This window comes from Mixophyes fleayi, chromosome 6, assembly GCF_038048845.1.
Source record: "Mixophyes fleayi isolate aMixFle1 chromosome 6, aMixFle1.hap1, whole genome shotgun sequence".
Taxonomy (NCBI): domain Eukaryota; kingdom Metazoa; phylum Chordata; class Amphibia; order Anura; family Limnodynastidae; genus Mixophyes; species Mixophyes fleayi.
The window spans coordinates 32,322,704-32,337,889 of record NC_134407.1 but is presented as its reverse complement, the minus strand read 5'-3'; the positions used below and the strand labels follow the sequence as shown (position 1 = coordinate 32,337,889).

The following is a 15,186-nucleotide window of genomic DNA, read 5'->3' as shown; positions in this document are numbered from 1 at the left end:
CAAATGGTAATGATATGTACTACGCTTTCTTAAACTATGTGAAAGGCATAAAACAAGTTTTGGTTCTGACAAGGTATTGATACGCCTCAATGCAATTGATGTGTCTGGCATAAGATCAATCAAGCAATCATAGGGTCCATGTGGTGGTAAGGCTTCAGCTCTTGTCAAACACATCTTCAAATTCTTGGTACTGAGAAGAAACTCCCGGTATGCTAAAGGAAAAGTTAGTGATAGTGGTTCGAGTCTCCATAGAAGCTAAACAATGGTGTCTGCATAATTCTGAAGTAAATACCATTTTTTTGGTTGTCCAGTTATGCACAGGAGGGCAAGGAATTCCAAGAAGCATCTGCGTTTTTTGGGGACTGCACCATGTCCGATGTTCAGTTCATTATGCCCCTCAGAGGATTTAGAACACAAAGGAACAATCTGTTTACGTACTTTCCCAGGAGCAATGGGAGAGATATCAACAGTTTCTAACATTATGGCCTTAGCTTTGGTTACCATGGAAATCCGTTGTCTCTTAGCAATTGCATTGGCAATGAAATTTTCCATGGACCCTGAGTCCACCAATGTTTGGTTAGAAATGTACTTATTAGTCAACATGTCTCAAAATAAGATTAGCAAATATAGAAAATATAGCAGCAGGGAATACAGAGACTAAGATGATATATGCAGAGCAGGGGGAGGGGGGGGTTGTGGGCAATAACATGACCCAGGTCAACCCCCTATAAGGTCCGGGCATTTCTGGACAGCTTTTACTCCTAAATGGGCATTCTGCTAGGAAATATGTAAGACTGGCCTAGTAAACATAAAGTTAATTCTAGTGTAGCCAGTGCTGCACTAGCAGACTAAGAGTCTGTGTTATATGTTAACCAGTTTGCAATTCATCCAACCGAGTGTGTAAGACTGTCACTTGTGTGCGAAGGGATTTGGAAAGCCTGGATCAAAGTAAGCTCTTTAGTTGGATCAGAGTATTCTGTGATGATTGTACGCTAATTATGACTTTGATGATGCACACCACTGGCTGGTGGCCACGACATAGATATTAGCTAGCAACATGGCTGTCTTATTACTATGTAATGACAATAGTGAGAGCTGTTCGGCTCCTTGAGTAACAATGGCAAGATTAAGTAGCAGCTGGTCCTCTGATAGACACCATGGACTAAAATTGTAATCACAGTCCAATAGATAGCATGCAATCATTAATATGAAATAGAAATGTCCAGAGAACAATATATTTTATGGTTAGGTTAAAATCCAGTTGTCTGTTACTCGGAATCTGAAATCATAGGAAAGATCAAAGCTGGTAGTCTGGCACACTGAGATTTTTCAAATACACAGTTTGGCATGAAAGGGGCTAATTCACCATTTTCAATGTGTAAAAACATGAGGGAAAGGTGAAGTTTGAGGTCAAGGAGTAACCAAGGGTCTGGTACACTAAATCTGGAGAGCATGACAGCGTGAGGGTGGTACAACGAAAGACACACAATAATCTGGCAACCAGGTGACCCCATTGGCAGGTTAAAATAGCAGCAGAGGCGCGTCCAGCGCCAATGATGGCATGATAGCTAATCCTATAACAGTCTCCATATATATATACATATATATATATATATATATATATCATCTCAAATGAAGCTATATATGTGTGTAATCTTTCCTGATATAAGTATATTTTTCTCTATGATGTGTTGTGTGTATCTAATTGCATATGATTATCTATTCGCACTGTATGAATATATAGCAGAATCTGTGTGTAAGTGCCTGGAAGATACTCAATATGTACCGTGTAAATGATTGTAAGTCACACATCTAGGATGTCTGCTATGGCATGTGTCTGAATGATATATAGTGATACATACATCTAAAACATAGTTTATTTAGAGCAGAAAAATACTAATATTTATTGGATAAACTGGAAAAGATATTTGCAGTAAGTTAATATTACAGCTCTATTAATCTAGATCAGTCACATTTCACACCTCAGTTACTCTAATACCTCTGTGAACTTATTCACAGTAACATAGAATAAACATAATTTACTATTTATCCAGTTACTATATGTGCATTTCAAATGATTACAATGCAAAGTGAAGAGCATGAATAAGAGGTTACTTGATAGCAATTGTGTCCTGAACGAAAGCATGAAAAGACACATGCATGACAAAATGTATTTACGTGCATATGCTCAGTCGGATGAATCTCACCATGTGTCCAGTTCTACAACACAAATATATACACCAGGTTATATACACCAGGTTTACATTAGGAGCAACCGGTGTAGTGCAGAGAAAGCATTGAGATGTGGCATGAGAGTGTTAGTAGTAAATGTGCTAGTCATATTACCCTACGACTAAGCAATATAACAATGTAAAGTCTCATTTACATAACAGAGACTAGTGTCTGGACAGTGTTATTAATAATCCCACCTCTCAAGTTGTAAGGAGACACAAGTCTAAGATGCGACAATATATATATATATATATATATATATATATATATTATATATATATATATATATATATATATTGTACAGCAAGCAACCCTTTAAGGATAGACTGCGACTTGTGGGCCAGTGCTGTGTGCTTGCCCCCCAGGCTGAAGTCTGCTGCCAGCCCTCCCCTGCTCCTCACGTGTTTTTGTCTGTGTCCACCTCATCATCATCATTTATTTATATAGCGCCACTAATTCTGCAGCGCTGTACAGAGAACTCACTCACATCAGTCCCTGCCCCATTGGAGCTTACACTCTACATTCCCTAACACACACACACAGACTAGGGCCAATTTATTAGCAGCCAATTAACCTACCAGTATGTTTTTGGAGTACGGGAGGAAACCGGAGCACCCGGGGGAAACCCACGCAAACACGGGGAGAACATTCAAACTCCACCCCGCCCATGGTTGGGAATTGAACTCATGACCCCAGTGCTGTAAGGCAGAAGTGCTAACCACTTAGCCACCGTACCTCATTTAATATAGTGTCCTTATTTCTTGCCTCCTACAAGTTCTTTAAGACACTTATTACTTACCTTGCTTATTATGGGGCATATTTAACAAATCACGGTAGTGCACTATTGTGCACTTACCGTGGAATTAAAGTCCCGATGTGCCCTCCGCAAATTTATTAAAGGTGCATCGCAGCAGATATCATGGATATCTGCAGCTTTGCACTCCTGATAGTTTTTGCGAGCAGTCACCATTCAACAGAATGGTGTCTGCTCCTGGCCGCAATCTAACAAGTCCCGAATTATTATTTTTTGCAGGGACTTGTCTTGATAATGTACGCCAGCTGAAGAAATCCACTGCTGTCAGCTCTGCTCCGAAGAGCAGAGCTGGACAGCGCATGTGTGGAGGGATCACATGATCCCTCCCTGTCACTCAGCGCGCTCTCTCTGCAACTATCGTTGCAGAGACAGAGTGGGGACTTTGTGCCCATGTGCACTGCACATGCGCAATTGAAGGAAGAAGAGGAACGAAGAGGAGATCCCGAGACAGCGCATCCGAAGAGGGGGGTAAGTGTGATTTTTTCTATCACAGAAACAGCAGTTTTTCGGAACTGCTGTTTCTGTGTTCCCTTTTAAATAAATTTGAGAAATAGTTCAATCCTTATCCTTGCAATAAGGATTGATAACTATTTCTCACTTTTGTCGATTAATGATAAATGTGCCCCTATATCTTAAACACAGTATTATGCTTCCAGTATGTTAAGTACTTTGCCTGTTGGTCCTCTATATATTTGTTATATCCTCTATTTTCCCCCTGTATAGTGTTGCTGATTTTGTGCACTTTAAATGGATAATATTAATATAATAGGGATATTTTCAGAGTCAAATCTTTAAAACCTGGGACTAGTCCTGGAAATCAGAGGCAGATGACAGCAATGCTTGTAACCACATATCCTGTCTATAAAGAGACTGTTTTCACATTGCTGCACAGCTGAATAACACCCAGTTCACACTGCCTCAAAAACCCGGAATATTGCTGGGGCTGTAATGTGAATGCAGCATAAGAAGTTTTCTGTAGTGTTGGTTCTGCAACAGCACAATATACAGTACCTTAATGTGTACGATAATTCTGTATTTGTATATGTCTTAAAGTCGTGATATTGTTATTTAATTACACTTCAGACACAACATGTTCCTGTTTATGCTGACGGGTCTCCGTGTTTTTGGGTTATCATTAGTTGGGAGGGGAGGAGAGGAGAGGGAATATTTATGTGGGTTGTAGAGAAGAGTTCACCAAACACACAGCTTCCCCTCTGGTATGTCAGTCTGGGTATATGAATATATACAGAGCACTGCTGTACATAACCTATGTCATTAATCTCTGTGCTTCTCCTGTAATGCAGGTCTCCTAGTTGGCAGCAGTGACAGTCTGCAGATATGAGCGGCTCACAGAGAAGTTTGGGGAAGGGTAAGTGTTATGGTTGTAGTACTGAGCTGGTGTATGTGGAGAGAGCAGTCCAGCCTCCTGACACACCGACCTCGGTGCAGATAAGATTTACTGTGTGTAATAGGATTTCCTGATAGAGGCATGAGAAGGAGACGCTGAGGGAATGAGCTTTCACTTCTTAACAAGTCAATGGGTTCATCTAGATGGTCAAGTGTCACCTTGTTATGAAGAGCAGATGGTATATGTGGGATACAAATCCCGGGACTGCAGCGTGACGTATAAAGTCTCCGTCCTTATGAGGTGCAGGGGGTTTCTGGTTACATGTATATTGCTGTAGTATGGATGAGGCTGAAGTTAACTTCTTAACTTCTGCTTATTTTTAAAGGATTAAAACAAACTGGATCACTGATTTCACATCAGATTAACACTAAAGGGGATATTATGTCAATTTAGATCAGAAGTGATGTCTCCCAGATCACTTTCCCAATCTATGGTAACGAATGGAAGGAGTGCACAATCGGGATTTGTTATATGGATGTGCGAATGTGTCTCTGGTATTGTGTGGTTGTGAACAGGGTCTCAAAAGGGGTGAGCTCCCTCGCTGCCGCTGTATGCATCTCTGGAATATATAAGAAATGTTTTAGCTGCAGATATCTCCAAATCTCAGAGTTGGGCAAATCCCATTTTGCTTGGAGCTCAGCAAATGGTAAGGCCCCTGAAACTCCCAGCAGCTGGCCAACCGAGAGACCCCAGGCCGTGACCAATGGTGAAAACCTGCCATCGACTTGCCCAAGGGAAAGTCTGGGTTGTCAAATAATGGAGTCAAGTGAGAGTTCAGGGAGGATATAGGTTCTATGCCTCTCAGTCTGGACCAGCGTTTTAATGTTGTGGTTAGTCGGGTAGTGAATCATGGGAGTGTGGAAAGCCAACGAATGTCTTTGGTTAAAGCCTTCTATCCACACCCACTGTTTAACACTCCCACACCTTGTCCAGTCTAAAACTAGGTTTAGCATAACTGCATCATAGTGTGTGGTAATTGTAGTATTCCCCCCCCCCCCCCCCCCATATGTTTACGTATGTAAAGGGTGTCCGGTTTAAAGCCGGGTCTTCTGTCCTCCCATATAAAATCATAAATAATTGGGTGCACATCATTACACCAGAGGTTTAGGATGTGTACAGGTAGGGTGTGCAGGAGATAGAGGATTCTAGAGAGTAAATTCATTTGGACTACATTGATTCTCCCTATCCAGGAGAAGTCCTTAAGGTTCCAGCCTCAAGTCTTTGCGAATTGTTGTAGTGATGGATAAAAAGTTGTCTTGGACACATCTTTATTAATAACTCCCGGATACTTTAACTGAGCAGAATTATATTTGAATGCTTGATCAATCTTTTTAATGCTGGTTGCTTTGTGCCATGTTTCTGTAGTATACATATTGAATAAAAACTCTATATTTCAGGCAGTGATGCCCCGGGGCCAGTGCCAGAGGGATTCATTCGACTTTACAGCATGAGATTTTGCCCCTATTCCCAGAGATCAAGGCTCGTCCTTCTTGCCAAGGGAATCAAGTAGGCCTCTAAAATACATGACCCATTGGTATAAATGATTTTAGTGCACATTCAGTGTTTTTCAAACTGTTTTTGGTTACATGTTTTCTATAAAGCAATTGAAATATTAGTCCTTTTAAAAGCATCATCATGAAAGCTGGGAAAAATTCAAATAAAGATGGGAGATTGCAGTGCTGGTGGCACCCCGTAGGAGGGGTGTTAATGTCAACCTGTAAGGTGTCAGTGGTGGTAGTCATTTTAACGGTGCTGATAACACTGACAGTGACTACCACGAATGGAGTACAACAAAAATGAGTTGCTCGACTTACCTTAAGAATGACAGATGAAGTGGCCGGCAGTGTGAAAAGATATCGCGATCCCCAGTAACAACCGCATGTTACTACGTCATTTTCAATTGAAACTTGTGTCTCTCTATTTTAAAGCGGCAATGTCATCCCACCTATTACACTTAAATCTTACTCTAGGTGAGAAGAGGCATTGCCGCTTTAAAAATAGTGAGACACAACTCGCAATTGAAAATTACGTAGTAACATGCCATTGTTGCGGGGGATCGTGAGGTCAGTCCGCGTTTGTTCTTCGGGCAAGTCATTTTCACTGTGCTCCCTTCCTGGTAGTCGCTATCGGTGACACCACCACCTAAATTTCGTACCCCACCTAGTGTCAGATACAGGGACATTCCCTCTCTCACAATTTTACATTTCTCCCTGATGCACTTGGCCTCATGTCCCTTGAGGACTCGGCTGTTGATCTGGGGCTGCAGGGGGAGGGCTACATACATCAATGAAGAAAAAATTGGGAGGGGGTTCAAGGAATAGATCCCCAGATTTCCAGGAATTTGAGGGTTAGAATCCCCTTTAGAGTCACAATGTCCAAGTTTTTACCCAATAGAGGTGTGAGGTAAAGTAAGCAGAGATTCCAGCCAGAACATCGTCATACGGTGTCTCAGTGGACAGTCCTCCATAGCAGTGCTTCCATGGCGCTTTATAGGGGTACTAGAGCAAGCTCTCAACATCCGATACAAGGGGTGCTATATATGTGGGACAACATTGCTCTTCAAAAAACGTGAAAATTTAGTCCACTGAGGTAATAGAACTAGAAAAACATTGTTCTTTTCTAAATAGATATTACAAAGTGCTCTACTTTATACACCGATCAGCCACAACATTGAAACCAGCTGCCTAATATTGTGTAGGTCCTCCTCGTGCCGCCAAAACAGCTCTGACCCGTCAAGGCATGGACTCCACAAAACCTGTGAAGGTGTCCTGCGGTATCTGGCACCAAGACGTTGGCAGTAGATCCTTTAAGTCCTGTAAGTTGCTAGGTGGGGCCTTCATGACTTGGACTTGGTTTTTCCAGCACATCCAACAGATGCTCGATTGGATTGAGATCTGGGGAATTTGGATGCCAAGTCAACACCTTGAATTGTTTGTCAAGTTTCTCACACCATTCCTGAACAATTTTTGCAGTGTGGCAGGGTGCATTATCCTGCTGAAAGAGGCCACTGCCATTAGGGAATACCGCTGCCATGAAGGGATGTTCTTGGTCTGCAGCAATGTTTAGATAGGCGGTTTGTGTAAATGTCTTGTAATTCATCAGGACCACCCCACCGTCTTCCATTGCTCCATGGTCCAGTTTTGGCACTCACGTGCCCATTGTAGGCGCTTTCAGTGATGGACTGGGGTCAGCATGGACACTATTACTGACCTGTGGCTACGTAGCCCCATACTATGTGTTCTGACACCTTTCTATATAGCAAACATTAATGTTTTCAGAAACCTGTGCTACAGTAGATCTCCTGTGGGATTGGACCAGACAGACAGGCTGTCTCTCCCCATGCATATCAGTGAACAATGTGTGCCCATAACCCTGTCACCAGTTCACTAGTTGTCCTTCCTTGGACCACTTATGGTAGGTACTAACCACTGCATAGCGAACACCCCACAAGATCTGCCATTTTGGAAATGCTCTGAACCAATTGCCATCACAACTTGGCCCTTGTCAAAGTTGCTCAGATACATGCACTTGCTTTTTCCTGTTTTCTACACAGGAACTCGAAAGAACTGACTGGCCCACCCCTTGACATGTGCTGTTATAACAAGATAATAAATGTTATTCACTTCACTTATCAGTGATTTTAAAGTTGTGGCTGATCGGTGTATATAAAGTCAGGAGTCCTATCTGAATTGCAGCCACATAAGCTTGTTGCTCACTTTAAAAATTGAATTTCTACCCTTTGTTCTGCCTGATATTTGACCTAAAAAGCTACTGGTTTTAGAAGAATTCCATTTATGTACTGGAAAATATATCAAATGAATGCTCCCACCAAGAACCATAGAGCCTAGTACAGTTCTTGGCTAACCTAGAAGGTGGATTTTTAATGAAGCCCTGATACACAACAGCCGATGCATAAAAATTAGAGAGGAGCGGGCTCGGATTCCGGTAATCCGAGCCCACCCGAACAGTGCGGATCCGAACGGGATCCGAGCACTGTTTGGATATTTCTGGCGGGCAAAAAATTGAAAATGAGGCTCTGTCGTCCAAGTCTTGCGTCAAATCTCGCGAGGGGTGGGAGGGAGGGCCCAGAACAATTCCATCTTGTACCTCTTTTTTTGGCATTATGTGCTCAAGCTACCTCTGTGTAACCTTTTGGCCTAAGAACAATATTGTGAGGTGTTCAGAATAGACTGGAAATTAGTGGAAATGATTGTTATTGAGGTTAATAGCGTAGGAGTGAAAAAAAAACCTCAAAACTGGTTGTTAGCACTTTTTTTTTTATGTTTTTTTTCAAAATAAATCCGAATCCAAAAACTTAAATCCGAACCAAAACCTTTCGTCAGGTGTTTTGCGAAACAAATCCGAACCCAAAACCTCAAGCAAATCCGAATCCAAAACACGAGACACCGAAAGTGGCCGGTGCACATCCCTAATAAAAATCAGCCCACATCTCCTCTGATCTATACTGTGCTGTTACATATATTCTCCATCCATATCTGGACAATCATTCTGAGCTTGTTAGATGTGTTCCTCATACCCAGGTGTGTTTTCCCCTTCTCTGATAACTATATATTACACCATAGATCACTTTCATAATTAGTCATGTAACATGGGGGTGGGGGGACTGCATATCCTACATCACTTTGGAGGACATTTTAAATAGTGCTTCACTTTGGATTCACCTCTGACTGCAACATGGTTTTTATGAAGTTAGCAATGACATTGAAATATAAATTACTAGCATGCAACACTTTATTGCAGTAAAATAAAATGTGCAAGAAAACCCACATTTTTGTTACGTGTTGATCAGTATATCTATTGCATATAATTTAATAGATAATGTAAAAGTGGACATGTCTAGTAAATATAATTTTACTTTTGGCAAAAAAATATACTTAAATTTTAGTTTTTAAATTGTCTTTTCTGTGGTTAGGCATGAAGTTGTGAACATTAATTTAAAGAACAAGCCGGACTGGTTTTTTGAGAAAAGCCCCCTGGGTCTGGTACCTGCTCTTGAAACTTCAGATGGTAAAATCATTTATGAATCGCCAATTGTTTGTGACTACCTGGATGAAGCCTTTCCTGGGATTAAGCTGACTCCAGCTGACCCTTATATGAAGGCACAACAGAAGATGATATTGGAGCATTTCTCACCGGTAAGTGTAACTGGGAGCTTTGTTTTGTTTGGGGGGGGGGGGGGGGGGGGTTGTTGCGATGGTACCTACCTTAGATTGCAAACTGACGCTACATTTGAGGATTAGTCACTAATGGGGATTCACACAAGTGCACTGAGGGGTGATCTGCCAGTTTTTGTTTTAGCTTTGCTTGGGCTCCAAATGTTTGTTGTGCGGCTATTGGATCTATAGTCTGTAAATCTGTTGTCCAGGAAAATCAGAATTTTAAGAGTTTCTGTACGATTCGACAAGCAACGTGTAATTATTTCAATACCATTTTTACATACATCATACATAAATATCCTTTTTAACATGGGTTTCAATTTGGATATAATGGCTTATTAATATTACCCAGCAAGTATTTGTCTGTGTTACCCCCATATCATTCCCTGTCTGTTTATATAGTTTGTACCCTCTGGATATCAGTGTTTTTATTGCAGACATGTTTATGCAACATACTAATGTACTATATTGTTTTGGTACAGATCACATCTGTGTTGTACAAGATAATTTTTGCAATGAAGAAAAATGAAGATATAACTGAATTTAAGGCACAATATGTGGAGAAATTTACAGAACTTGACGAGGTAGAGGGATTTTTTTTTATATTTTTTTTTTTTTTTTTACCAATTTTAAGTTGTGGTCTATAGTAATACTGGTAAGAATTCAGCCCCCAAATGCCTCTGTGACCTCAAATTGATGAGCTGTACTGTCATTAATATTGCGTCAGCCCACAAATGTACACCTTCAATGTGTGAATAATGAATGTAATATAATACAACATAGCAGTTTGTTCAGCATTAAAATTGCACACAGTCATTAATATTTTTATTCAACTAATCTGACATTTAAAATAAATGGGAGCTGCACCCATGATGTCAGAATTTCAATGAAATTGTAGAGTCTGTTGGCCGCTTTCTACATAGCTGTCTCCATTTGCATAAACAAAATGGCTGCTCCAATCTTGTGCTTGCTGTAATTGATACTAAAGACAGACACTGCCATCTCGTACTTGCCCACTCCCGAATTCTAGGTAGGTCTCCGGAAGAGCAGGCTGCTCTTCTGCATCCTGCCCACTTACAGCGAATGGCGTCATTTTGACCCTTCCATGGCAGGATTTGTGACGCCTCACTGCCCCTTCCCTGTCACACCTCACGGGATCTCCAGCAGAGGTGAAAACAAATGTCATCAACTATGTGATATCTGTTATTTCAGCAATCACATTAAATTAAACTTGGTTTGCTAATGAATATAATTTGTGTATGTAACTATAAAAATAGACAACAATGCAGAATGTCAGGTTTATTTCCAGAGGACGGCCAATATACAATTGGTAGATGAAGAGCTTTTCTACTCATCATGAAGAACACAGATTAGTTTGAAACACACTATAAAGCGAAAAAGTCTATTATGCCCCTTTATAATGGTGAGACTTTCTTTGCTTAATAAGACTGTTTAACTGTGGCTTCAACCAAAGATAAACAAGTATGAACTACATGGTTGCTTAGTGGTTGGCACTTCTGCCTTACAGCACTGGGGTCATGAGTTCGATTCCCGACCATGGCCTTATCTGTGTGCTTTATATGTTCTCCCTGTGTTTGCGTGGGTTTCCTCTGGGTGCTCTGGTTTCCCCCCACATTACAAAAACATACTTGTAGGTTAATTGGCTGCTATTAGATTGCCCTTAGTCTCTCTGTGCGTTTGTGTATGTTAGGGAATTTAGACTGTAAGCTCCAACGGGGCAGGGACTGATGTGAGTTCTCTGTGCAGTGCTGCAGAATTATTGGCACTATATAAATAGATGATGATGATACTAAGAACTTCCAGCTTTCCTCTGCTGTAACGTAGTCATTGTTAATATATTTACTTTGTATTCCTATCCTGAAAGTTTTTGGTTAAACACTTTTGTAATCCTGGTTATGTTTTGTCTCAATTATCACAAACATTTTATAATTGATTATTCTAAAATATCAAAGTCTAACTGTTTGTATCTGATTTTTTATTTTCAGATATTGGCTAAAAAGGGGACGTCGTTCTTCAGTGGAAAATCTGTGTCTATGGTTGATTACATGATCTGGCCTTGGTTTGAGTGGTTCAGCCTGATTGATGTTAATGAGTATGAGGAATCTATATAAATTATATTTTATATATCTTGTATAATTACCACACCTGGAGGTATATTTACTAAACTGTGGGTTTGAATAAGTGGAGATGTTGTCAATAGCAACCAATCAGATTCTAGCTGTTATTTTGTAGAATGTATTAAATAAATGACTAGAATCTGGTTGCTATAGGCAACATCTCCACTTGTTCAAACCTGCAGTCTGGTAAATATATCCCCCTGGTTTATAACTATATATATTTTCTCATTTCATTGCATAATGAATCGGAGGCATAGTTTGTATGGATATTGTAATGATTGTCTAGATCTGTATAGCAAACCTAGAGCAAGATGGGATGTGAACAATATGAATCATATAAAGGACCATATCAAAAAGATTAAAAATACGCCCACACTGTAGGAAACTTCCATATATCTTGCTCTACTTTGATAACCTGTAATATTTATATAGTTGGCCAGTAAATAAAATATATGATGGCAGTCACCGGACCTTACATTAATTGTAAAGCAAAGAAACAAATGGGACACTTGAGTCCAATGTTTTGGGGGTGAGAAGGGGAGAAAAGCCTTTTATGGAGAAAGTTACTTACTATCTTTATTTTTTCCCATCTGTAGATGTTTGGAGAAGACCCCACACATCAGTGCCTGGTATGTTCGCATGATGCAGGACCCAGCCGTGAAGGAGACCTATACTGAACCAGAAGTTCTCTTTGGCTTTTTCAAACTCTATCTTCAGGACAGCTTAGAAGCTGCTGATTACGGCCTTGATTAAGATCACCAGTGTGACCTATATACTTTGTGCCTTAAGAAGATCATTGTTGGTTCAGTAACATATTCTGTATTTTTTTTTTTTTTTTCCACCCAAAGCACTTAATTTCTGAAGGTTGTGATGTAATAAATATCAAAGCATCCCTTATTTTCTGGTTGTTATGCATGAGGGTATTTAGTTTCTCAAACCAATTCTGGCCGAATACTTGATCGCTGAACATATTCTTAAGAATGCAGCCTATCAATTCCCTAAGAACCAGTGATCTCACTGAGGAAATATACCGCTCATTGTATTCCTTGTGTGACATCACTTTGGATTCACATATCTAATCCCAGATAAGTGATGTGAAGGGTGACGGGGCTGATGTTTGTTAAATCGGATTGTAGCATTATCAACTAAGCAGTTTTTAACACCTCACTACTTCATTTAAGACCTGCTACCTTCTGAAAGAGTAATATATTTAAATTGCACCAGGGCTGGCAGCCATTTTGTTTGCTGAACTGAAAGACATATGAAAACATAATCTATGACTTTGCTAGAAACCAGTGACCTCACTGAGGTCGTTCATGGTAGAATATTCATGAGGCACGGTATTCTAGAGAATTGATTGGCTGCATTCTCATGATCAATATTCTACCCACAAAATGGCTGCCTTTAGTGTGTGTATAGGTGACTGGTGCAATACAACCATCATTTGCTTATGAATGTAGTAATTGTTGTTGGGAATTTTTCCAATTAAAATGAGCAAGTACAGTTTGTGTTTGTTTTACATATATAGAATAATACACCCTCTAGTATGAAATATAAAGTTGTTAGACTTTCCACACGGGACGTGCCCATCTAAAAGCACAAGGCTGCAGGCTGAATGTTTTTATTCATGGAAATCCCTCTTGTTATCTGATATGTAGTTTTGTGAAATGCGAGTAAATTACACCAATAGACTGGCTCATTAATATTGGAGGAATTCTCAAACACAGTACAAGCTAACAGTCTAGAAGGGAGGTGGGAAACAGACAGTAGGAACTAATTGGACATGTCAGGTACAGCAAAACAAGCCGAGTGTATGTAATCATAAAGATTAGCTATTTTCAAAGAGCTGGAACATGGCTGCAACAATGTGAAAAATGAATGATAGCTTTGTCTGTCTTCTAAGTAATGTAGCGACAGATGTGAGAGCTCTGACTAGTATCTTTTTAAATATATTTCTGGGGTATCTCTCTGTGGTTGTTCCTTTTAGGATAACCCCACCCTTTCATGCACCTGCTATAGCCTATAAATTGATTTGAGCTTCTTCCATTTCTTTATTTTTCTGAGAGACATGTTGGTGTCAGTAGCTGAGGGGGAGTGCTGACATTGGATTGCTATTTGGAGGCTTTTGGGGTATCTCTTTGGTTAAGTTAGCTCTCAATTTAAAAAAAAAAACCCATATGTATGGCCCAAATATATGGGACTCTCATGGTTTAGAGTTAGGACCACCCTATTGGCAAAATCACCGTGGAGTGGTGGGTGGCTTTAACATACATTTACAAATGTGTGCAACTAAGACTTTTGCATTTTTATCTACAGTAAGAATGGCAGATGGGTTGCTGGCTATAGTAGTGTGCTGGGGGATCTCTTTGTTCCTTTTAGGATAACCCCACCCTTTCATGCACCTGTTATAGCCTATAAATTGATTTTAACAACTTCCATTTCTTTAAATATATTTCATGTCAGCCATCCTTAGTTGAAGGGCAGGATTTATAATAGGAATTTGTCAAGTTAAATGCTGCATTTCTACATATGTGAATGTATACCTTTATAACAGCACTTTACTTATTTTTTTTAAAAAATAAGAATGTTTAGTAGTAGTAATCTTTTAGCCAAACAACAAATGTCCAGTTATATTTTGAGATGTTTTCAAAAGTTGTAGGACGTACGCTTAGGAATGCCGTTATTAGGGAAAGGCTATAGGAAAGGGGAACGCAGGATACTCACAGATAAATCATATATAAATTTCAATATAAGACATTGTAATACTTGTTCTGTCCATTAGCCTGAACTCTACCTGTTAAATTACCCATAAGTAGTAAAAATAATGAAAATCCAAGTATAATAACAATAGAGCTGTTTTCTATCTCTACAAATGCATGCAATGTTTCATGAACAAGCAATAAGTCCTCTGTCAATTAATAACTTGGGTTATGACAGTAAATGTCAGTTGTCCTTTATCCTATTAACGTTAATGTGTAGCAAAAAAAATAATTATAATTTCATTAATGCAGTACTGTTAGCCCAAAAAAAAAAAAAATCTGTGGTCATCTATATCTATAGGATCATGTCCAGGAAATGTATCTGAGATTGTGAGTAGTTAAGAGTGAGTCTGACGGTTGGGTGAAACTTGTTGAAGTTTTTATGGAAAGTCAGCAGCTCATCTTCAGAGCCTGTCCAGATTATTAGCAGCTCATTAACATAACGGAGGTATGCTAGAGGTTTCATTGTGCAGGTTGATAAGAATGCCTCTTCTAGTTTAGCCATGAAAAGATTAGCATACTGAGGTGACATCTTACTACCCATGACACTACTACAGTCGCGCGCAACGCAGGGTGACCCATGCGGAGGTAAAACCGGAAACCCCGGGGTGCCACCAGCCAATAAGGCCCCCGAAGAAAAGAAATGGAAAAATCCCTC

General features: G+C 40.0%; 1 protein-coding gene across 2 annotated transcripts; it reads left to right on the top strand.

Moving 5' to 3' along the window:
- Window positions 1–4,040: 4,040 nt before the first annotated feature.
- LOC142161005 (glutathione S-transferase omega-1-like) lies at window positions 4,041–13,275 on the top strand. Of its 2 annotated transcripts, none has more exons than XM_075216195.1 (7): window positions 4,041–4,065; window positions 4,351–4,415; window positions 5,852–5,960; window positions 9,388–9,610; window positions 10,114–10,215; window positions 11,638–11,744; window positions 12,366–13,275. In XM_075216195.1, the coding sequence occupies exons 2-7, from the start codon at window positions 4,385–4,387 to the stop codon at window positions 12,520–12,522; spliced, it is 729 nt and encodes a 242-aa protein (XP_075072296.1). In that variant the 5' UTR covers window positions 4,041–4,065; window positions 4,351–4,384; the 3' UTR covers window positions 12,523–13,275. The 2 variants fall into 2 exon arrangements, with proteins under 2 accessions (XP_075072296.1, XP_075072295.1); XM_075216194.1 differs by lacking the exon at window positions 4,041–4,065 and adding an exon at window positions 4,193–4,263.
- The last annotated feature ends 1,911 nt before the right edge of the window (window positions 13,276–15,186 follow it).

Bases quoted from the DNA above. Each gene is read 5' to 3' on its own strand.
- LOC142161005 (XM_075216195.1), top strand. From the start codon at position 4,385: ATGAGCGGCTCACAGAGAAGTTTGGGGAAGG. The intron at 9,611-10,113 runs GTAAGTGTAACT...GTTTTGGTACAG, and splicing joins TATTGGAGCATTTCTCACCG to ATCACATCTGTGTTGTACAA. The intron at 10,216-11,637 runs GTAGAGGGATTT...TTTTATTTTCAG, and splicing joins AATTTACAGAACTTGACGAG to ATATTGGCTAAAAAGGGGAC.